The 24,039-nt window shown below is 43.6% G+C and overlaps 2 protein-coding genes across 4 annotated transcripts in view; one reads left to right on the top strand and one right to left on the bottom strand.

Annotated features, from left to right (window-relative positions):
- The window catches only part of DOCK4 (dedicator of cytokinesis 4), a 238,741-nt gene extending 217,870 nt beyond the window's left edge, over positions 1–20,871 (bottom strand). For both annotated transcript variants that reach the window (XM_042815926.1, XM_042815927.1), the window contains exon 1: positions 20,796–20,871. In XM_042815926.1, the coding sequence (XP_042671860.1) occupies positions 20,796–20,832 (37 nt within the window). In that variant the 5' untranslated portion in view covers positions 20,833–20,871. The remainder of the gene's footprint in view (positions 1–20,795) is intronic.
- A 290-nt stretch (positions 20,872–21,161) lies between these two features.
- The window catches only part of ZNF277 (zinc finger protein 277), a 53,861-nt gene continuing 50,983 nt past the window's right edge, over positions 21,162–24,039 (top strand). Inside the window, exon 1 of one of the 2 annotated variants that reach the window (XM_042815382.1) lies at positions 21,162–21,230. In XM_042815382.1, coding sequence (XP_042671316.1) covers positions 21,188–21,230 — 43 coding nt within the window. In that variant the 5' untranslated portion in view covers positions 21,162–21,187. The remainder of the gene's footprint in view (positions 21,231–24,039) is intronic. The other variant, XM_042815383.1, reaches the window with a different exon arrangement.

The raw sequence follows: 24,039 nt of genomic DNA, 5'->3' as shown, positions 1-24,039 counted from the left end.
CTTGACCATAAGACTTGTGTTCAGTTCAAGGTGTACCACCTGGCTATGGGTGAAGGTGGAGATCTACAGACCACAGAGATTATTTCTATTACAATAGAACCTAAAGGCTCCAGAACCCTTGCAGGTCAGACACTAAATATATTTAATGACAGCTTTTAAGCCATTCCTAACAATGTCTTCTAGGAACACTGCATAAAAATAATTAAATTATTGACCTAGATACAATTTGAAGCCTTCCTCAAACTTTATAAATCAAAAGTATTTTAAGTGCATTTCTTTGTGCATGCAGGTGCCAGGTCAAGTGGCCCTCAGCTGTCTGCCGTCATGTCTCAGGCAGGACCCTGAGGGGAGGCCTGCGTACCCAAGGCACATGCACAGCTGTATGCTCACCAGAAAGGATAGATGCAGACAGGAGGTGGCCTGCATCAGATCTGAGCTTTTGCACAATCACCAGAGTTGGGATAGCATGTGAACAAAAGAAAAAAAAAAAAAAAAAAAAAAAAAATTAGCACAGGGAGTCCTGGACAGGCATCTGCCTGAAATCAGTCTTTTTTTACTTCCTGTCTTTCAAATTGTGCCCAAGATAAGTTCCACTTCTCACAAATCCAGGCTGTGACTTCCTCCAAATCTGACTTCTTGTCTTCAGCTGCCTGCAGTCACCTGCTGCAAGACAAGCAAGAACTTGGAGAGGCACTAGCTGGGGATTAGCGAGGAAAAGAAGTTAAAAAGGGCTGCACACATCTGCTTGGTTCAGGCTGCAAAGGCAAGCAGCATCCTAACGCATTTATCAGCCTGTGAAGTCCCGGCAGAGACCACATCAGAGCACCCATGTTCTCAGCTGGTCAGTGCCAGCTGGACAGGCAGCTTGTTGATTCCCTCTGTGAAAAGGAAGAAAGTAACAGCTCATTTTCACTGCCAAGTGCTTTGAGGTGCTAAGAAAGAAAATGCTGCTAAACCACAAACAAGAGGTGATGCTCCAGATCCATTTGCCTGTATCTGTGGGCTCAGCAGAACTCAAGACCTGTCAGAGGCATAGAGCTGTCACTTCTAAGTGGGAATTCTGGGTTCACCTTACCAAATCTTGAGTTTTCCCAACAGATCTTGTTTTATTACAACTAACAGAAACATCTCTAATTTTCAAGTCAACTGGGAGAGCTAACAATTTGACCACGTAAACCCAGGATGCCTCCATAGATTAAGTGTGGAAGAGGTTAAGTTTCCTGACAGTTTACAATGTATCACCTTCTTAAATGGAGACATTTCAGTGGAGCCAGACCCTCTGCCAGATCCCCTCATCCTAACACAATAGATATATTTTTAAATGCTGAAACATGCAGGCCTTGTGCCTCACAGGCCAAAGTTCCCACTTCAGCACTGCCAAGACTCTGTAATCTGCCTAACAAGCAAAAGAGTCAACAAACAACACTGCACTTTTCCAACCAGTACTGTAAGTATGTGCACAGCTGACTCATGTCTAACTCAAATCCATAGCCAGCACCTTTCTTCTCCTACTCAAATGTCTAGAAGACAGCCCAGATAGTCGAACCATCTTTCAAAAGGTGTCAGTTCTTGCATGTATTACAGAATGTAATAGAAGAGAACACCGAAACAGAAGTCAGTGCTCTTTGGCCACCTGTACAGTTTCTGCAGTACTCCCTATTTTATCTCACTCTGCTGTACATTCACCACCTCCTCGATATGACTCTTCTCTTCCTTTTCTGCATTGAAGTTCAAAGCCGGTGCACTGCACAGTTCCAAGATGCACAGAGTGCCACTTGCATCATATGGAGATTGGCCCTCCAAGGCTAAAACATGGACCCTCCATAGCTAAAACATCCTCCTTCTATGAGCATATGCTACAGACAGACCAGAAAACACAAATGGCACAGCAACTCCTGCAGTGCAGACATAGGGAGGGGAGAAAGCATATAGTGGTATTAAGCAAATCCAACGCCCTTTCAGTCCTACAACAGATATCCACAAGCTACTTAAACAGTAGCCACTCCAGTTTCATCTTTTTTTTTTTTTGAGTAGGGGAAACAGCAACATGCAACAGCACAGACTGCACCTGGACATCCATTTTCCTTGTTATCACAAAAGCACAAAGTTTTAGGGGTTGTATCAGCTGCTCTTCCCAGCTTTGTATCATCAGCATTCTTGCCAAGAGTGAACACCATCCCCTCATCAAGGCCACTCATGAAGATATTGAGCAAGCCTGTACACAACACCAACCCCTTGGGAACACCGCTAGGCACAGATCTCCAATCAGACTCTGCACTGCCCGCCACCCTCTGAGCTCAGCCAGTCAGCCAGTTCTCAACCCACCTCACCATCTACTCATCTATCCTATGCTTTCTCAGCTTCATTATCAGAATGCTGTAAGAGACAGCATCAAAAGCCTTGCTGAAGTCAAGGTAGATGACTTCCACTTGTCTCCCCCCATCTACCCAACTGTTGATGCCATCATAGAAAGCTACGAGGCTGGTCGAGTGCAATTTTCCTGATGACTTTCTTTTTCTCCAATTGCTTGGAGATAGCATCTAGAACAAGCTGTTCCATCACATTTCCAGGGACAGAGGTGAGAGTGACCAGTCTGTAATTTCCTGGATCCTCCTTCTTGCCCTTTTTGAAGGCTGAAGTGACACGGACTTCCCTCTACAGACACTTCTATTCTCCCAAAACCTGTCAAAGATGATAGAGAGCAGTTCGGCAATTACCTCTGCCAGTTTTCTCAGCACACATGGATGCATCCCACCAGGGCCCATGGATTTATGCACATTGATCCCACCTAGACACTCACAGACCACCCTCCTCAACTAAAGGGAAGCTCTCCATTTTCTGGACTCTCTCTCTTCAGACACCATTCCCTTTCTTTCCTACTCATACTGAAAAGGACAAAGGGAAACTGCTTATCCTTGGGCCTCAACTCCAAGTTAGGACAGTATGGAAGATGAAGTAGAAATGGATATTCTCCTTCACAAAGTCATTCAGGCAGGTCAAGCTTAAGAGAACACCAAATGTGTATGTTAGTCTACAGAGAAATTTTGGCAGTGGATGCTAAAAAGCAGAGAGCCTTTTCGACTGTAACGCAATGGTGACACTCAGCAACATGATGTATGTGGCAGTACCAGGTACAGATGCACTCTGAGCAGCACATACAATGGGGCACTTGTGGAAATGCAGGGTGGTTTCATGCAACTGATGCCATGGGAACTCGCTGCAATGTAGGCAAAGTCTGAAGAAACTGAAAGTGTGCCTTGGGCTTGTGAACTCAAAGAGTTTCAATTAGATATGGCTTCTCAAAGGCAGTCTTCAGAAGCAACAGACAAAAGAAACACAGATAACTTATTTCTCTACATGATTAATGAATTTTAAAAGGTTTAAGATAAAAAAAACATTAGCATTTGCATGGATATCAGAAATTCTGACTTTTTGTTTGTTTGTTTTAAAAGATAAGTGGCTCCTTTGCATCTGCATTCACCCAAATCACTGCATCATGTTTAGACTTAATGACAAATGAGACAAACTTTAGAACTAACAGCAGTATTTAACACAGGGAGAAGTCACACAACAGCCAACTCTTTTTTCTTCACTTTCCCTCAGTTATTCACAAAAGTGATCCCTGAAGTATCTCAGCTACGTCAGAGGATACTATCACACAAGCTTGCAGTCATCAGTGAAAACCAGCTTCCAAGCATCTGCTTTAAAAACCAGGCACTGAGGTCACACAACCTGGATGTAGACAACAGGTAAGCCAGTAGTAGACCTGCAGACACCCCACCCAACACTTTCACTTGAGACTGACTATGAAGAGCTTTATACTCAGTAATGCACTTGCCATCACAGCTTCAAGGAAGATTTATGATCTGTATTTCCTTTCCCCTCTCTCTCCCCATTCAGTTTTTCGTGTCAAAGTACAGAGTTGAAAAACTTAAGCCAACATGTTTTGACAGCTTAAGGGACACAGCCATACCTCAGACACAGGGCAATGCTACCTGGACATCTCACTCTGGGACAACCACCGAGATCTACTGCAGAGCAGGATAGCTGCAGAGTGACAAAGAAGAGCCAGACAGCTACCATTCTACCCTACAAGCTGACATGCACAAGCCTAGTTGGGAAGCATAGATGCAAAAAGCCACCACCCTCTGTTTTTTTCCTTATTTAGGCCATGCTTAAACAGGCAGTGAAAATTCAGTGGCTGCAAGAACTGCAAAGACCACCAGACCAACGTTACCCACGTGATTTAATTTCTTTTTATGAAAGGCAAAGCGGAGATGTCAGAAAATGAATAAAACCTACATTTGCAAAGGGAATGGAAAAACAGAAGCAGGTGGTCAAGTAGCTAAGCTGGCAGAGCATTTGGACAGTATCCGAGTGGCCTGAATTCAGTCTTTAGTAAGGTCACCAGTGTGTCTCCCACAACACATAGCTGCAGCACATTAAAACTGAAATCATGCTGTGAGAAAATAATAAACTCTAATACATATTTAAGATTACAGAGGTGAACTATACAAGAGAATAGGAATTTAAAATATGTTAAAATTATCTACTGTGTTTTATCAGTAAAAAGGCCATTTCTCGAATACTACAGCCACTTGTTGTACTTCTGCAGCACACAATTTGCGATGAAACTGGTTCAACTCCCATCACGCTCTGCAAAAGCTTTTTGTGATGGTATTTTGCACAGTATTGATACACTAGCACTCCTGCACTTGCTCCTAAATAAGTGCCTGCCAGCAGCTCCAGGATACTTGTTCTAAGCAAAAGACTCTGCCACATGTGACCTCAAAAAAAAAAAAAACAAAAACAACCCTATGATGTGCAATCAACCTTAGCTCAACAAAACCACACTCATTCATCACTTTCTACACTTCCGAACAAATACATACTCTTTGTTTTATTTAAGAAATGGTATTTCGAGTACGCAACCACAAAGGACTGCTAGCCCCTATGTTTCACTGGTTCTAAGTGAAGTGGTACAAACAATACAAACAAAAGGGAATGCTAATACTTCATGTACAGCAAACAAAGCATTCCTTTAAAGCCAACTGAACGTGTCATTGAATCAAGATTGGTTTTGCCACATGAAATCTCCCCTCCAAATGAAATTCAAACTCAGTTCCCACAAGCAAGAAGGTATTGACAGAATCCACTACACTAGCAAGACAGAATTAAAGATAACATCTCTTCATGCCACCATCTGTATCTTTCAACAATCACCCACATTGGTCATCTGTGGGTCACCTAAGAAACCAAGGCCTCAAGATGCAACTGAGCATTGCCTACTGCTTACTGACACACCAGCAGGTTAGCTGCTGGAGTACGTAATGCAGAAAACAACATTGTGCTATCAGCTCTTACAATTCAGGAACTCTTCTGAATTCACAATCAAGCATTCACTAGAAGTTTCCAAGCAGCCTTCTCCAAGCGAGAATTTTCTGTGTTCAGGAACAGCTCGTTCAGAGAACAGCAAGCTATGACTTAGCACCACAGGACAAGGACTTTTGATTAGCTCAAAGCTCATTAGCAACTTTCAAGAGCCACTTGGATTCATTATATAGTAAACTGAAACCTGCATGACCTACAAACTGAAATACAACTGACTAGAGAAAGTTCAAATCTGAGGTTCTCACCTAAAAATCACAGTAAAGTGCCATAAAAATACAGTCTGGATGAAGCACTTCAGAATCCTGATGCAGTCATGTTTCTGAAGCACATTTTAATTAAAGACCCAAATACCACCATAAGTAATATCACACATCCCTTACAAAACATAACCCCTCACAGTACAAAATCCAGAAGTGACTGGCCTAAACTAAACAAGTTTTACAGCAAGCCCTAATTATAACTTCCACCCCGGGCAAGCAGTTTGCAGATGCTACAGAAAGGCTACAAGCAGGGCACAGGGAAAGTTTCCTGACACCTACATCCTTTGCACCTTTCACTTTGTGACTCTTCTGTGCCTGGCCACCAGCTTTCCCTCCCACAAGTGCACTAAGCGATTCACAAATCCCACCTCATGACCTGATAAAAGCAGGCTGCAATTCTGACCTCTGCCCCTACTTATCACTCAGCTTAGGCTCCAAAATCCCTCAATCCCATCTCTACTTCCCAAATCCAGTACTCACTATCCCCTACTGTGTGTGCCAAGCCTAGCTCCATAGGCCTATCTCTGTCCAAGATTCCCTTCACTTCTGACTGAAGCTGCTGCAAAACCCTTCCACAGAATCACAGAATCACCCGGGTTGGAAGGGACCTCAAGGATCATGTAGTTCCAACCCCCCTGCCTAGCAGGGCCACCAAACACACACATTCAGATCAGGTTGCCCAGGACCCCCTGGTCCAACCTGGCCTTAAACACATCCAAGGACGGGGCATCCCTGGGCAACCCGTTCCAGGGCCTAACCACTCTCCTTGTATAGAACTTCCCCCTAACATCCAACCTAAATCTTCCCTCCTTCAACTTGGATCCATTTCCCCTAGTCCTGCTGTTGTCAGCCCTTTTGAAGAGTTTACTCCCCTCGTGGGTGTAGGTTCCCTTCAGGTATTGATAGGCTGCAATGAGGTCACCACGCAGCCTTCTCTTCTCCAGGCTGAACAAGCCCAACTCCCTCAGCCTGTCCTCATAGGGGAGGTGCTCCAGCCCCCTGATCATCTTAGTCGCCCTCCTCTGGACCCTTTCCAAAATCTCAATGTCTTTCTTGTACTGAGGGCTCCACACCTGGACACAGTACTCCAGATGGGGCCTCACAAGAGCCGAGTAGAGAGGGACAATCACCTCCCTGTCCCTGCTGACCACCCCTCTCCTGACCAGCTTCCATGTTTTCAGCAACAACTTACAAATAAAAACAAACAGTTCACGTTTTCAGTTCTCTTGCACTGCTTCATGACCTACAGCAATTGATCTTTACAAGATTACCAAAACAACTGTAAAAATAATTTGTAACTGAACAAAATAATTGGCATAAGATCTTTCTATACATCTCCACACAAATGCAGAGATCCACATTTTTCTAAGTTCCTTATATTATCAGAAATATAAACTAAAAGGCCCGATACTAACACTGCACAGAAAGGATGGTGTTATTTGGAAGGTGTACATAAAATTTGAGCTAGAGGAAGGACAGCAGTTCTGTTTCTCAGTCCCTGTCGTAAAAGATGTCAGGAGAGCAAAGAGCCAGCGAAGTCTGCCAAAAGCTGTTCATCCAGTCACACATCTGTATAATGCAGACTAAGAGAGCTAGATATGAGATTACAAGGCAAACAATATGAAATCCTTTTCCATCTCTAAGCCTGTAGAATTCAGGGTATTTAAATCAGGTTTCCAGCACATGAACAGTACAGCATTATTTTGCACAAGCAGTATCAGCAGCTCAATGAGGCATCTGAGGCCACAGCATTCCTCTCACCTCCCAGGACTGGTGTGACATGCCACAGGCTGCAGGAATGCCTTTCCACATTCATCAGACCCACATTCATGCACAACACAGTTATTCCAAACTAGTTAATAGAATTCCTTTTGACTTTTCTCTAGCACTAACAGAAGAGGGGTTTTGACTCAACTACTCAACTACATACTGATGAATTTCTGGAAGCAAAATCCTCTGCAAAGAAAATTGCTCTACAATGAACTTCTGTATCTAGCCATCAGAACTGAAGAGAAGCAAAGCCAGACCAGATTGTCTATTAAATATGTATCTGATGAGACTAACGTATTCTTCTCTAAATCATTTAAGCATTATATCATTAAACTGTTTTCTTACCTACCCTTCCACACAAGATACCACAGACAAAGCTCTTCCTTTTGAAAACTGATAATGTAATTTGTAAAGAAAAATAAGTGGCAAGTATGTAGATGTGACTTCTGAGGGTTACTAAGCTACCTATATAAAAAGCTAACACTGAAGCCTCAGAGCAGCTATCTCCTTCAATTTTAAAGCTACTTCAAGGATTCAAGACTTCAGTGGAAATAGTTTAATATTAAAGCCTACAGACAAGTTACATATTTTAAGACTGTACTATGGAACTCACAAAAAAAAAAAAAAAAAAACCACTCCTGATCTGAGACATCTCAATGATCAAACACACCATTGCTTTTCTTCCTCCCAATCACCTTGCTGTTAATCACTGAACAGCAGACACAACAAACTGGAAACCCTGCACGAAAATGGGTTGAAAACACACACAGTAATTGGAAGCATCACAATTGAGTGACTGTCAGCATGGAAAAGCTTGGAAAGAAATCCATGCACAAGTCACACATTACATTCCAGTCTTTACTCTCACAAACTGTGCAGCAAGCACACTCACCACGCAATCTCCCATAGATGCCTTTAATTGGAGAGAAAAAAAGTTTAAAAAAAAAAATTAAAAATGCTTTGAGCACAGTGAAAGTTGGTTCTCAGTTCCCCCGATTAAGAAGAGAGCGTAGGGAAGCCATACAAAACTGCCTCCAATATAATAAACATTGCATATGATTCCCTAACATTCTAGGTACCAGAATTAAGGATGGTCTCAGCATCTTAAATGTGACAAGTCTAATACCCCACACAACACATGTGAATTATTTCTCCTGACCTAAAAGGTACTTGTTCTGTGTCTAAAACACATTCTGCTACAGAATGTAAAGACCACATAACTACCAAAAAGGAGTATTTTCCCTGAGCTTGAGTACCAGGTTTGGGGTACAAGGATGAGACACGCAGCAGAATGAGGGGATTTAGACAAAGGAGGTGGGTGGTGAGGGACAAGGCCTGAAAGAAGGCAGCCCTCCTGCAGCAGTGCAGGGATTCCCCAGACACGCTACTGAATGTTTCCAGAAGGATTACTGGAAAGCTTGAACAGGAAATGGAGCAAGACTGGGAGAGGCAATTGGCAGGAACACTTGCCAAAGCTTTTCCTCCAGGACTATTCCCATAACCATCCTGACTAAAGAAGAAGTAGCAATGTTTAATCACCATCATTTTTAGGAGAAGCCATTCTCATTAATCTCACAATATTCAGCCTTCTGCTATCAGCTACATAAATGATATCACTGTAAAAATACATACTTTGATTATGTCAAGCAGAAATGTTTAATTCCCTTTCCCATATTGCTATATTGAAATGATTCATTTTTTGTCTATTTAAGTTCTGGATTTGACAATGAGACACAGACCCTTTGAAAGGATGTCACCAGCATCACACCTGTGCTCATTCTGCTTGAGATAGATGCTTACATTTCACTGAGCTCCTGCTGCACATTCACTGCTTTTTGGTTCTGTTGTTGTTTCATCTTTTTCTGAAAGTTTTGCATCACAGAAAAACTGGAAATTCTGGAAAAGTATCAACTTAAGAACTCTAAGGTTGCAATGTCAGTTACATTTCTAATCGTGTGACATCCAAGTTGCATTTTAGTAGCCTGCTCTGAGCTGACAAGAACCAACAACTACTTGGTGTCCAAAATACATTCTTGGGCAGTTCTCCTTGCTGCATGTTAACACAGTCCGAGACAGCAGGGATAGGACAGTCTGAGCTAGCAAGGACAGCTTAATGAGCAGCCCCTGGAAGAGGAAAGAGCTCATGGCCATACTAGTCCAAGAGCTCAAATTAAGACCATCTCAACAAATAGCACTAACAAGTAGAAATAACTAAAAGTTTGCTGATCCAGGGATCCCTCCATGCCTAAGAAGTGGCTAATTGACAGCCAGACCAGGTCTTCATCCATTCTTCACAAACTGTTGCTAGCACCATGCCGGGGAGCACAGCCTGCTGCTCTCCAGCCAGCAACACTCTGCTTACCCAAGTTCTTTCCACGACTTTCATCTAAGACCGCACGGGAGCTGTTGAGTCACAGTCTGAACCACTGATTGAGTACCTTAGGAAAGGACCCCGTCAGCCCTGGGAGCACAGGTGAAGGCAATTCAGCTATGTGGTCAGAAGGGGTGGAGCCTGGCTGCACCTCTCCTAGACCTCACTTAAGGATTGACTGCCATTGGGGAAGGATCTCTTTCTGGAGATCCCTTCTTGTGGAGCTTTCCCCTGCAAACCCAGGATCTTCCAATATGGGTGAGCAATCTTCTTCCCTTCTTTTATAGCACCTTTTGTTACACCTCTGGTGTAATGCCTTTCCATCATGTTGATCTTTCCAATTGCTACACAGACGATATGCTACACAGAGCTTCCTGAATTATTTTAACATATGGCACTGCAGCTGTGCATATTCTTATTCTACACAAAATGCATATTTTAAACAAAACTTAGTATTTGTAGTCTGCAGTATTTGAATTGCATTCAAATTTGAACTGCATTATTTGCATAATGTCCATAAAAGCATAAATGGTACTTTATGTTGATCATTAAAAAGCCAGACCTATGACAGTCTGCAAATAATAAATCCATTTCAGAGATTAACCAAAGAAATTCTATCTTGCTAGTTTGAATCTATTCAATACCTAGTGGCTAAAGAATATTATTCTCTCCCTGTTTCTGACACCAAGCCCCTTCCACAGCTTATTATATGCTGTTATTGGCTTTGCACACAGAGACAGAACATACAGAGGCAGTACACAGATCTCTATCAACTTCACAGCTACATGAAGTCTCAACTGTAATGCGGTTATTCAGCTGGTCAAAAAAAAAAAAAAAAAAAGGTAGAAATGTTATTACGTATATAAATTCAAAGAGACCTTTACAAGAAATCGCTTTGGTTTTCATGCTAATTCTATTGTTATGGTTGCATTGTTTCTTTGTTTATGAAGTTACATGTTATAATAACCTACTGGGGAAAAAGGAAACCACACAATTTGTACTTCTTTAATATGACAACTAACCTCTGTGTACTTTATCTCAACCATCTTTAAATTTGTGTTATTTTTAATGCACCTACTAAATACACATTTTAGATGCATTGCTATTCAAGCCCCAGCCTCTTCAGCAGAACAGTCTTTGCAGAACATTTTCCTTTGCATGAAAAATGCATTAAACCTCAACAGTTTTCGGTCTCACTGTCTTCTCAGTGAGATTTCTGAATGCAAGTATGACCACATTTACGTGAAGATGCCAAAGCTGGGGATGCTGTCTCACACTGAACAGCAGACAGGGAACAGCACTGACCCACACATCCTTCCCCTGCCAGGAAGCTGGTGCTCTTCACCAAGGGAACAAGCTTTAAATACTGCTTCTTAGAGCAGATTATAACTGCTCAGCTTGAGGGAAAGCTACCACTTATCTACATAGGAAAAAAATAATTAGAAAAAAAAATAGACAGGATGACAGTGTTTTCCAGAAGAAACTACAAAGAGCAACCTAAAAAAAAAATGCCAAGAACTCTGCAGGTAACCATGAGAGAAGTGATTTCCCTACTACTCTAAATCTGAATATTGTTTAATACAGCCCACCTCAAAATACAACATCCAAAGAGGATTTAATTCTAAACCAATAATTTGCCTCAGATAAGCAGAAACACTACAAATGTTCCTGAAAAAGTCTGCATTATTTAAAAATGTTACCTATTTTCAGCATCTTCTACTATACTTTTTTCAATTAACTGGTGGAAAGATTGTTTCAAGTCTTTGGATAATAAAATCACTGTAAAAAGCCTAACTTGTTGGCAGAAAGGACTACAGGTAAATCTTCTGTCTCCTAGTCTGACTTGCAAGAAAAATGAGCTTTTAAATGTGAAAATTAAAATTCATACTATGTAAGTAAGTTGAATGTGTAACTCAAGCTGTGCACCACTCTCATTAACAAACTTTCCTAAAATTAGTATAATGGCAAAGCATGAGCAGGCAGATGCTTTCTTTACCTACTTAACCTGGTACAGGATAGAATAAGTCCATTAAGTTCAGCAAGGCTGTGCACTCAACTACAGCTGGCCTAAAGAGAATGGCAATGCAGCTTCTGGGTATTTGTTATTCCAAGCAGAAGAAAGGATGTAAGTCATGGCATTCTGGCCTGAGTTATAATTAGCTATTCAATTTTACTCCAGTATGGGTGGGTGGAAGAAGGGACGCGAGTACAGCTGAAGGAATGAACTCTGTCCAGCACTGCCACATGCTCTCATACCAAAATAGAAAAGCAGTGATCTTCCATTGTTTTCCACCTTAGGATTTCCTCTTTTTTTGGTCCAAAACCTTACAGACCGAAAAAGGAAGGAAGTCGGGGAAGAAGGGGAAGGTGAAAAAATAGGGAAGAGACAGATAAGTGACGAAGGTTCAAGAAGTTTCCTTCCACAACTAACCATGAGTAACACTGCAGCTCTGCAAGCCCTTATCCACTAAATTGTTTCAGAAATACACGCTCAGATTTCTTCTGAGGATAACATGAACACCCACAAGGAATAATTCTGATTCCCGTGCACAGGCAGAAGCTGCAGGTCAAGCTCCTTCTCACAGCACCAATGAAATGGAAGAAAGCAGCAGCAAACACTCTTTCAGGTTACAAAACATTAGCTAAATTTGTTCTTTATGAAAGCCATCACTTTTGTTCTTTAGTGCCATCACTTCCTAAAGGTGGGTACTTAGAAGCGATGAGCCAGACCTCTCCCATTTCAATCCAGGCAGCATCTCTCAGTTGTGCCCACTGAATCAGAGCTGCCTTTATGATTTCAGTTAAATTTACCCAGGCTACTTCCCCCCAGCCTTCCCAGGAAAAAAAAAAAAACAAGAACAAAAACCACAGTTCACTTAGAAACAATCATCTTCATGAAGAACTTTTCCTCAGGATCATGTTACTTAACAGATATCATTGCCCAGAAAAACATCAAAAATATTTTATTACAACAACTGTTTATAATCACATAGGCTACCACACCACTGGTAATCAAGCCATTTCCGATTGCTATTTGCATAATAAAACTGCAAAGCAATGCAGTTCTTACAGCTAACTTGCATTTAATTCATATAAGAAACAGAGTATCAGAAATGGAACTCCTTTCTTCACAAGGCATCTCAAGCATTGTTCACTCATTATACTGCTGGGCAGAGAAGTTGAAACTTCGTGAGGCTTTGTGGAGTGCAGTTGGTTTTTTTTGCACCACAATCTGTAATTTCAAATAATTCCAGAACACGAAACATTATCCCATTTAAGAGCTTATGACTTCTGATACAAAAAATGATTTTTAAAAAACACTCAGAACAAATCTGCACATTATCATCACAGAAACATCCCCTACTTTGGAGTTGGTGGCCACTTCTTATCCAGTCTGTACAGATATGCATTCATTCAATACAAATTACTCATGAAAAGGTGTCAGTACACACATGATATTAATAACTCATTTTACATTTCTAGAAAGGACTCAGGTCTTAAATTCAGCCCAAACAATGACAAAAATCAACCAAGCAAGCAGTGAGTCAGAAAGGGCAGCCAGTTTCTCCTCTGCTGACAGAAAGACAGAACAAGCTCATCAGTTACCTCCTGACTGCACGGGATCAGCCACAGCTCTCCCACAGTTCTGCAAGGACACAGACAAAATCCAGTAACACAGAAACAAAACTGAAATTCCCAATTCTGAGGTCTGCTAACTAACAAATCTTTTATTCCCTTTTCTACTATTGCATTGTTCTGTTTTTCTACACACAAACTATCAAAACCACAAAACCTGATGTACCGGAGAGCTGAGTAAGCAGACTTCCCCATATACAGTTGTAGCAACTCCAGATGTTATTATTAGAGAAGATACATACTGCATGTGAAGCAGAGAATTCAAATTGACATAGTTCCTTAATTGGGGAGAGATGAAACATGCAATCAGTGTCAGCAAGGTTTTCATTGAATTAGCACTCTTTCAAGAGCACTTTTTCTTTTTCTGGCAATATAACAGGAATGATCTTTTATTTTCAATCCTGCAAAATGCTTACTTGATTTTCTCCTGTTTTCTTACTCAGGAAAACAGAAGCCAGCAAGCACAATGTACTACAATGTGCAAAATTCAACCTTCTCTCTTCGTCCCCAGCACAGGTGACTTCCAGAGCTGCAGAATTTGCAACTCTCCACCATACCATACACCACCATAAAGCATCTGGACATTAGGTCAGCATTATTAAAGGAAAAAAAAAAAAAAATTAGATGCCCAAGAAAGCAAAGCTGACAAATTATCACATGATATTTAACCTACAGAAATGCAGCATGCATCCTAAGCAATGAGAAACATGAATTATGAAGATTAACAGAAAGTACTATCATCTCCAACTCCTGTCATTGTAAAGATTTGGAGGAAAAAAAAAAAAAAAAAAAAAAAAAAAGCATTCCTTTACACGTGCAAAGATCTAAACTAATGGCAAATCCTCATGGCATCCAGGTGTATTTCAGCTGCTCATCAAATTCTGCTTCTGTCAACAAGTACAGATCTTAAATTGCATCTCACAACAAAGCTGTCATACAAGGTGTTTCCAACAGGCTGATGTGAGAAAGAAAATTTGGCAGTCAGCAGGGCTGAAAAGCTGGAGAAACAGCATGGAAAAGGTGCCAATCATTAAGAACAAATTTAAAGTGTCACACAAGCAGAAATAATCAGCTGACAAACACTGGGTGGGAGAAGGACTGTTTAGACAACTTCCAGAAAAGGATCTGAAGGACTATCTGGGGCTCCCACCTGAATGGAGAAGTGCAATGCTACAGCAAAAGGCACAGATACCATGCCAGGACTGACCAGCAGACACACTGCCTAACACAGAAAAGTTCTCCTGCCTTACCTGACCAAGGTTTTTGATCCAGTTTTTGACATAGATCAAGGTCAAGGATATGAATGACACGATCTACAGGGAAAGGATGAAATAATTGGAGCCACTTCATCCAAAGAAAAGAAGTCTCAGCAGACCTTCGTATACACATAATGATATATGCAAGAGGAAAAAACTGTACTCCAATGCTAAAATCTTTCTGGTATTAGGATTGCTAAGCACAGGGCTACACAAGTGCAGATGCTCCATTAGAAGAATTTTGAAGAATGCACTGGCAAGTTTCCTTCAGAACAGATAAAGTTGACACAGCATTGAGAATGTAGCACAGACTAAGTCTCTGAAAATCTTTTCTAGAGATTTTTCCTATGTTGCTATTGATCATCTCTCAAGCACAGCTAAACCTGTGTGCTTCATTGGTGTTAGAGCCTTCCTACTACCAGTAAAATGCATGCAACTGGAAAAAAAAAAAAAGAAAAAAGAAAGAAGAGGGACATCTCCCTCTGGGTTAATCTCTGCCTTCCAAATCACTGCAAACTGTACAAAATGCCTCAGAGGCATTCTGCCCAATTCCTCACAAAAGGACACACAGAAATAAACAGTACTTCTTGCAAAAACAGATAGGCTCAATAGGACTTTAAGGAGTTATATAGATTGTTTCCCTGTACATTTACAGAATCAAACACCAATTGAGTAATAAAAAAAAAAAATTCATCAAAACAAAACCAAAACTGTACAATTCTACACAGACACCATTCACAATCATTCAAGCCAAATTCGGAGATAAAGCAGTGTTTCTTGCATGGGGCAAGAGCTGTCTGCTGGAAGTGAGCTCTCAGTCACTGCATACATTTAAGTATCCCAAATGATCCAAGACATCAAAACACCCTTCTCAGAATCTTCTCTAATCCCAAAGCTCAAATTAGGGAGAATTTTATAGACCAAGACCTGCACAGTGAATTACACTCAAATGAACTGGAAACTATGGAAGGTGGTAGATAACATGTTCACCTTGAGTTAGTCTGGAAATCTGAAACACTGCTTCCTGCTGTGGTTTTGTTTCTCAGCTTCAGGCTATGGATGGAAAGAGATGGGTGTCCAAAGGCAGCCCAGGCCTTTGGGGTATTTAACTCACCACCACTCCATCATCTTTTGGATTAATCTTATCTATCTGATAGCTACACAAACCCAACACTGAAAAAAAGAAAAAGGCAAATAGTGGCAAAATACTAAATATAACTGAATCGGAAGAAAAAGGCAGTATAATCAGTATACAACTGGCAGTGTAGCAGCATCAGCCTTAAGTCTTCCACTGGCAGCTCCATACACTCAATGATGAGAACTCTAAAGAGCGCTGGGTGAGAAGGTGCTAATGAACCAGCCAGCTCTGGGTTATTCTCTGGAGAGGATGACATTCAAGTCATATCCATATTAAAGATTCTAGATGTAGAGAAGCAGTTATTACAAACGTTTTTGTTTGTTTTAAATCTTGTGTTGGTTTTATTTTAATGCAATTTCACTGATTTACCAATCTCCATAGAAGTTCAGGATATTCTTACGAACTTCAAAAAAAAAAAAGTGGGAGTGGTTGCAGAGGCCACAAAGATGAGTGGGTTGGAGTATCTCTCCTATGGAAAAAAAAGATTGAGGGAGCTGTTTTGTTTTTGTTTTGTTGTTGTTTGGGTGTTGTTTTTTTTTTTCCCCCAGCCTGGAGAAGAGAAGGCTCTGGGAAGACTTCACTGTGGTTTTCCAGTACTTAGAATTAGTTTACAAGCAGGAAAGACTTTTTACATGGTTTAATAGTGATTGGACAAGGCAGAATGGTTTTAAACTAAAAGAGGAGTGATTGAGATTAGATGTTAAGAAGAAAATCTTCATTCAATGGATGGTGAGGAATTGGCACAGACTGCCCAGAGAAGCTGTGATCCCTGGAGGTGCTCAAGGCCAGGCTGGATGAGGGCTCTGGACAGTCTGATCTACTGCCTGATTTAGTGGTTGGCAACCCCACAGCTGGGGGTTGGAATGAAACGGTCTTTAAGGTCCCTTGCAACTCAAGCCATTCTACGATTCTATGATCTACTCTCCAACAAAACGCAATTAGTTATTTTTAAGTCCAAAAGGTTGAGACTACATCATTTCTGAAGGATACTGAAAGTTATCACTAATGGAGAAGACCAGTAAAATGCAATCTTCATTTAAGTGACATCCTAAACTGGCGTGAAAACCCTCATAGTAGTGTGAAGACCCACAAGTCTTGTAACTCAGTATGGCAACTCTGGGAGTATTTCATGAAATGCAAATAGCTCCCCTTGCCCCAATGGCATGCAGGGAACGTGGGCACTCCGCCAGCTTCAGCCTTCCTGCCTCATCCACCTCACATCCAGCACTTGGCAGGCACTGGCCCCCAGCAGTCACAAGCTGTATGTAATGAGACAAAGGCCACTCCTACCTGTTCATCAACTGAACAGGGTTCTTGAGCCTTGAAGAGCAATATACATCTTCTCAACCCTGCCTCTAAGCAGTCATTTAGACAGCTTGACACACTTTCATTACTAGGGTTCTTATAAGTGTAAGACCAAATGTAAACCAAATTCCACATAAAACTGTCAGGCAAGATCAACACTGGGTAAGGGAGGAAATAAGAACATTATTTCTATTTTTAATGTTTGGGGCAGGATGGACAAGGCAGTTTTTAAACAGAGCACCTTAAATTAGAAGTCTAGCATGCTTATGATAAAGACACACTGTGGCAGTTACCACATTATGGTCTTGGCCTTTTGTTGCTGTTGAGCTACACAAACCAAGCTCATTTACAGTAATGTTACCTTGCAGTCAAAAAAAAGTGCTTGCAGCTTGAAGATAAAGATAGCTTTCATCAGGATTGCTCATGAGACATGTCCAACTGCAGCTCAGAGAATGGGGCAAAGCCCATTGCTGCAGCCTTTGCCTGAGTGCCAGTCAATACAGCTCCTGTGATCAACTAATATACTCTTGGCTTATTCCACCCACAAACCTCAGCTTATAGCACGAAGTCATTTAATCCTTCCGTTTCCCTCTACAAAAAACGGGAGATAGCCACACTTCATATCCCTTTGGGAAGCCAGATTTATAGCTTAAGCACACTAAAAATACCAAGCACTATTTAAACTTGCCTGAGTTAAATTGGCAGATTATGCTATATGGAATGACTTCGGGACTTTGAATAATATGCTGCTGATAAAGTGGATGAGGCATTCAGTAACTGTTTAATTATTCTCTAATCTTCCTATTCTCATCTGAAAATTATCTTTCCAAGAAACGTTGGCAAATGATGTCCTCAGCAGACAGAGGTAAGTCATTTCCATTCTAGAGAGCCAAACCATATCCTGCACGGATCAGGGAAACCAAAGCACACAGATGGTAAAGCAGTGTGTGGATCTGACGGTCCTTGACATTCAGACCATCTAACAGAACTGCTATCACAACTCCAGACAATGTTTACAAGACAATCACTTGCTCCTGTAGCTTTTTAATTTTTACTGCAGCAAGAAGTTTCGTGTTTGCACCAGACAGCACTAATCACCTTTGAAAGCTACACTCACTGGTCTGCTGTCTGCAGAGCATCCACACCCGTACAGCCTTAAAGGACTCATGTAACAAAGGGTTTGGTTATTGTTCTAAACAATGTTGTGCTGTTATGTTCCACATTCATACACGACAGCACAATTTTCTCAAGCCAACTCCACTTAACATCTACCTGTTTTAGCTACTGTTAGTAGCCACAAAACAAACCCACATATCTCCCTTCTCCTGCCCTTCCAGCAGTATACTTTGTGCCATGCACTCTACAGAATGGCTCAGTGGGTGCTCTGTGTGATGCTGCCACCAGACTGTCACATCAGCCAAAGGTACCACATAACACAAATGAAGTATCAATGTGTGATACCAAAGTTTAAGCGTCTGCTCAGAAAAGTTACCAAAACCCAGACAAAGGAAACTTCCTCAGAAACACCTACATTGCAATGCTTATTTCACCTTTAGCATCCTGAAGGATAATACACAGCTGATAAGATCTACAGCCTTAGAAACGAACATGATAAAACTGCCCCACAACAGATTACATCTAAATGTAGTAACATCTACTACAGACTATGGCAGTATGCCTATCTTCAAGCAAATGAACTCAAAGTAAAGTAGTCTGCTCAAGAAAAAGAGACTGCATATTATTGGTGGCCTGCAAGCAAAAGTTTAAAATAAAGAAAAGATGCTCCTTTTCTTGCATCAACTGCTCCTCAGAGAGAAAGGATCCATCAGGCAGTGCAAGCGTCCCACAGCCCCTTGGCTACCAGCAGTGCTTCTATGCAGCCAGGTGGCTGCTGTCTGGGTGCCCATCCATTTTGGCACATCACAGCAGAAACGCTACACAACTCAGACTGAAAACGCAGATGAGGACTGATGTTGATGTAAGCCCTTAGCTCTGGTACAAAGGATACACATATGTTTGGTACAACTCATCGGGTGCCTCTAAGGGTTTCCTAATGCACCCATTTTAACAGGGCAGATAAACGCATCATTAATAAAAATTGCTTGGAAACAGAAATAGCACGGCATTAAAAAGAATACATAAAAGCAGACTTCTGCACAATGCAAGTTTGTGTCAAGGAGGTTTCATAAATTGAAGTTGAAGGTTATAGAAGAATTGTGAAAGATTCAACTCCTTTTCAGCCTCCTCCAGCACACAGTACAATAGCTGACACTGTAACTGGGTGTGAAGATTTTGCAGATAGCACTCTTTGTGCAGGTGGGTGAGCATATAGCAAAAAACACAGTCCCTGCAAAGAAATGATGACTTCAGATCAGCATTTCATTGCTTTGCAATGGTTGTAAGAACCACGATACACCCGCATCCCAGGGGTGTGGACGGCCCGAATGGAACAGTGGCTTTTTGTTACCATCCTGAATAGCCCTTGGGAGGCAAATCACAGAAAACCATGGAATGCGTTTAAATTAGAACAAGCATCTAAGACTATATTATATTTACACAGGACTCTTTTCGCGATGACATTTCCTCGTTGACCCAATGGATGCATGCCCTCCCTTCCCTCCCCCCCCCTCGGGAAATCACAGCGGCACCGCTCCGGCAAGCACAGGGCTGCAGCCAGACGAGCATCCCTACACGCGGAGCTGCCGGACAATGACCCGTGTCCAGGTGCCTACAGGACTCGCTACGAAAAACGTATGGGAGGGCATCAGCTCATTGTTCGGCAGTCCAGGAGGTGGTTATTCCGATAGGGGGAAGGCTGTTTAGCCGCTTGCCGTCAGGATTAACAATGACTACTGAGCATCTTTTTCAGCTCGCAATCATAAAAAATGCTGCAGTTGTGGGGAAAATAAATAAATAAATAAGGAAAATAAGATGGGAAGGAAGCAGCAGGCAGCCCGAGAGCGCAGCACACAGCCCCGCGTGCCACCCCAGGGCGTCCCAGAGCTGCCCGGGAGCCCTTGCCCACAGTGGGGCTGATCGACAGCCGCAGCCCAGCCGTGACCCGACCGGTGAAGGAGTCGAGGAAATAAACGCCACTGAATGCCTATAATTTAGCATTTAGAGGACGACAACATCTGGGATCAACTCCAAGCGGGACGGAGCCGTGCTGGCTGCTCGCAGAGCTCTCACGCGTACACATGCACACACACACACACAAAAACAAAGAGAGCTCCGCGCCGCTCCCGCCTCGCCCTCCACTCTCCCCCGCCCCTCCACGCACGCACCCCCAGCACCCAAACACAGCGCACACACGGGAAGAGTGACCAACTCCTCCGGAGCTCCGCGCACCGCGCTCGGCTGCGGGGCCATTGTCCGGGACGAGCGCACCGCGATCAGCGCTTTTCGCACGGCGCGTCAAGAAGAAACGTACAAAGCAGTCGCAGCGATACCCGGAGCGCTCCGCAGGGCGATCCCGCTGGCTCCGCAGCCCTGCCCCGGGCTAAGTTGAAATAATACGCGGCTCGGCCGGCGGCGCTTCGTCCGTCCGCGCAGCGCGAACAATGCCCGGCAGAGCGCGGACCGCTCCTCGACCGGGCAGGCGGCTGTGCGGGCAGGTGGGGCGCCGGGCTGCGGCCCCCCGCCCGTCTCTCCCTCACTTACTCACTCACCCACGCCGTACTTCTCGTGCTCCGTGGGGATCCACATGCTGGCGGCAGTTCCTCCGCTCAGAGCGGCGCTGCTTGAGGAGCGCGTCCCGCCCGGCTGCTCCGCCGCCCCTCAGCCGCGGCTGCCCGGCTCTGGCAGCGAAGGCATTGTTCTGACGGACGGCCAAGCGGACGGACTGGCTGAGCCGCGCTCGCCTCGAGCCCCTTATACGCTCGTCCCGCTGCACGCCGCGCAACGTAGCGCGGTGCCTCGGCGCGGCCGCGCCCCTCGTCGACAGCGGCCGGCGGGGACTACGAACCCCGTCTGGCCCCGCGCTCCCGGCGGGGCGGGGATCGCGTCACGGGGCGGGCGGGACGGGAGGGCGGAAGGAGGCGGGGAGGAGCGGCGCGACGGCATGGCAGCGGCCCGCGGGGAAGGGGGCCCGACCGCGCGAGGAGGTGAGCCGAGGTTTGGGGTGGCGGGAGGTGCCCTTCCGATGGCCCCGAGCGTGCGGGGCTGGGGGTGGGTGTCTGTCTGCAAGAGCCGTGCCCGCAGCCGAGGGACGCGCGTGGCTTTAACTTTCCTAAAGCAGAGTGAGGCGAGGAGCGGCGTCAGGGGACAGCCCGGCGCGAAGGGGCCCGTGCGGGTAACGCCACAGCTCCCTGCAGGGAGCCCGTGCTCTGTGTCCCACCAGCATTCGCAGGGCGTGGGTCACGGCAGGGCCGCCCCGGGTGGTCCGAAGTGAGAGGCACAGCTGTGCTGGGTCCGGCCAATCGCTGTTAATTGTCACATCTGCGATACCCAGGTATGAGAAGCGCCGTGGGCTGGGGGCAGGAGGTCAGGTGGAGATGGTTCAGGTCATTTTTCTGGTCCTTCTGACCTGAGCAAGGTACTGCAGAACCCTTGAGTTTGGCACAGGGCACTGAGAGAAGGAGGATTCAGCTGATAGACTGGGGTCTTTATGGTTTCCCAAATAAATCTGCATCTTTAGAGGCACGTGTACAGAGATAAAAGGAATCACAGAATGGCCAGGGTTGAAAGGGACTTCAGGGATGATGAATTTCCAACCCCCCTGCCACAGGCAGGGCCACCAACCTCCCCATTTAATACTAGACCAGGTGCCCAGGGCCCCATCCAATCTGGCCGTGAACACCTCCAGGGACAGGGCATCCACAACCTCTCTGGGCAGCTGTTCCAGCACCTCACCACGCTCTCTATAAAGAAGTAGATGGTGCACAGGGAGGAGCGCAAGTGGAACATCTGGGGGACAGCCAGGGGCAGGGTAGGCACTGCCAGCAGCACAAAGGCAAGGTCTGCATCCGGGGTGAGAGGCCTACATATCAGAACCACAGAATCACAGAATTGTAGGGTTTGGAAGGGACCTGCAGGGACCATCAAGTTCAACCCCCTGCTAAAGCATATTCTTTACAGTAGGTTGCACAGGAAGGGGTTTTGAAGGAGGGTTTTGGTTGCCCAAGGAGGCATTCGAGGCCAGGCTGGATGTGGCTCTGGACAGCCTGGTGTAATGGTTGGTGACCCTGCACATAGAAGGGAGGTTGACACTAGATGATCATTGTGGTCCTTTTCAACCCAGGCCATTCTATGATTCTCCAGTTCTATAAAGAAGACTGAGGTGTCTGTGCTTCTATAGAATCATCTGAGCAGAAAGTGCCCATAGGTAACGCAGGCTAAGTCCCAAGCCTGAGCTGATCATTGCAAGGGAAACCTGAGTGTTGTGAAGCAGAAAAATGAGCCTATGTTGTATACCCTAGCCACGTGGAAGGGAACAGATGGGAAAAAGGACAAAGAAATCCAGTGATATGATGCTGCTCTGCTGTACAAGGCATCTCTAAGATTAATAATATCTTTTTCAAAAAAAAAACCTGTTCTCCAATCAAATCATTATTCTGAACTGGGATGATTCTGTTTGAGCTCAACAAAAAAATTCATTTTTAATGTTCTCACACTTAAGCGAGGAAAGTGGGTGAAGGTGTTGGTTTTTTTTTTTTGCTTTAGATTGTCTTTTAGCCTTTATTGTCAAGCTACCTAGGATTTCTAAGTCATTGGTACCACGAAGGACACACTGGAAGGAAAAGTCCTGTGCAGATGTGCAGCTTCCAGCCTATGGTTAAATGCACTTGAGCCATGTTTATCTTTCTCGCATCAAACTTAGGTACTATTGAGTAACTTAAGTGCCCTTGTTTTTTCACTAGTATGTACCTTGCTTCTGTACATAAAAGTAAAATCACTTTATTTGTGCTGGTAGTTAAAGCAGTTGTCTTAATTTCTTTCTGTAGCATTGTGTTGGCATGAGCTTTGCCTACATGAAAAGCCAGATCCTTCTAGGGCATTTTTACACTTGTGCAATTGCATCCAGAGGCAAAGCTGTGTTGGTTTAAGTATTTAAAAGGTCACAAATTTTAACTGTTCTCATCTTCTGTGTGAAACTGCATATAGGACTCTGGGGTGTCTGAGACAATGAGGTAAGTTTCACAAAGACACTGGGGCTTGTATGAAGAAAGCTTACTTATGGTGTTTTCTTGTTAGCATATTCAAAAATTCGTTGAAAGAATTGGTGAACTTTTGATAGTTTTGATTGATTCCCAACATTGGTTTATGTATTGTAGTAGATCCTTTGGAGTCTTGATGTGATAATATGTGTAAAAGTCACCATTGAAAATCAAAATAGTAGATGTCAGGCTGAATTAACTTCTGTCCCAGACTATAGACATCCATGTACATCCAACCTATCTTCTTCTCCTTAAGAGAGGGCTGCCAACATGTTGGCTGGCAGTCATAAAATTCTGCCTGAATTCAGACAGCATGTCTGCTGTCTGTCATGCGAACCATGACTGACTTCAACATGTTTGCGCTGGGCTCAGAGCCCGTCTTTCTTCTTGCCTTGAACAAAGACAAAGCTAGCCAGTAGCTGAAATTCCTTTTCAAAATTATTCACTCAGGGCCCAGCCACTTACGTTGAACAGATCTTGTCATATAAATCACTTTGTAGGCAAAAACAAACAAAAAAAAAAAAAAAAAAAAAAAATCACCCTGATATTTATCATTTTCCTATTTCAGAGCAACATTCCTGTTCTTCCTGCAAAGCTGTTCACGTGTTGTGCTTGATGTGCACCTCAGAAGTTGTGTCACTTGTTTGGAGACAGAATGCAGGAAAATAAAATATAACATTTTTTCCTGTCCTGCCATTTCCTGTGTATGGGAAAGCCTGGGCTTGTATATGCTAATCCAGGGCTGTGTAGCTTTCTG

The sequence above is a fragment of the Centrocercus urophasianus genome, unplaced genomic scaffold (assembly GCF_019232065.1).
Source record: "Centrocercus urophasianus isolate 14NV4802_14NV808 unplaced genomic scaffold, USGS_Curo_1.0 seq_15, whole genome shotgun sequence".
Lineage (NCBI taxonomy): Eukaryota > Metazoa > Chordata > Aves > Galliformes > Phasianidae > Centrocercus > Centrocercus urophasianus.
Note: the sequence above shows the minus strand (reverse complement) of the source record. Positions and strands in the feature narration are given on the sequence as shown.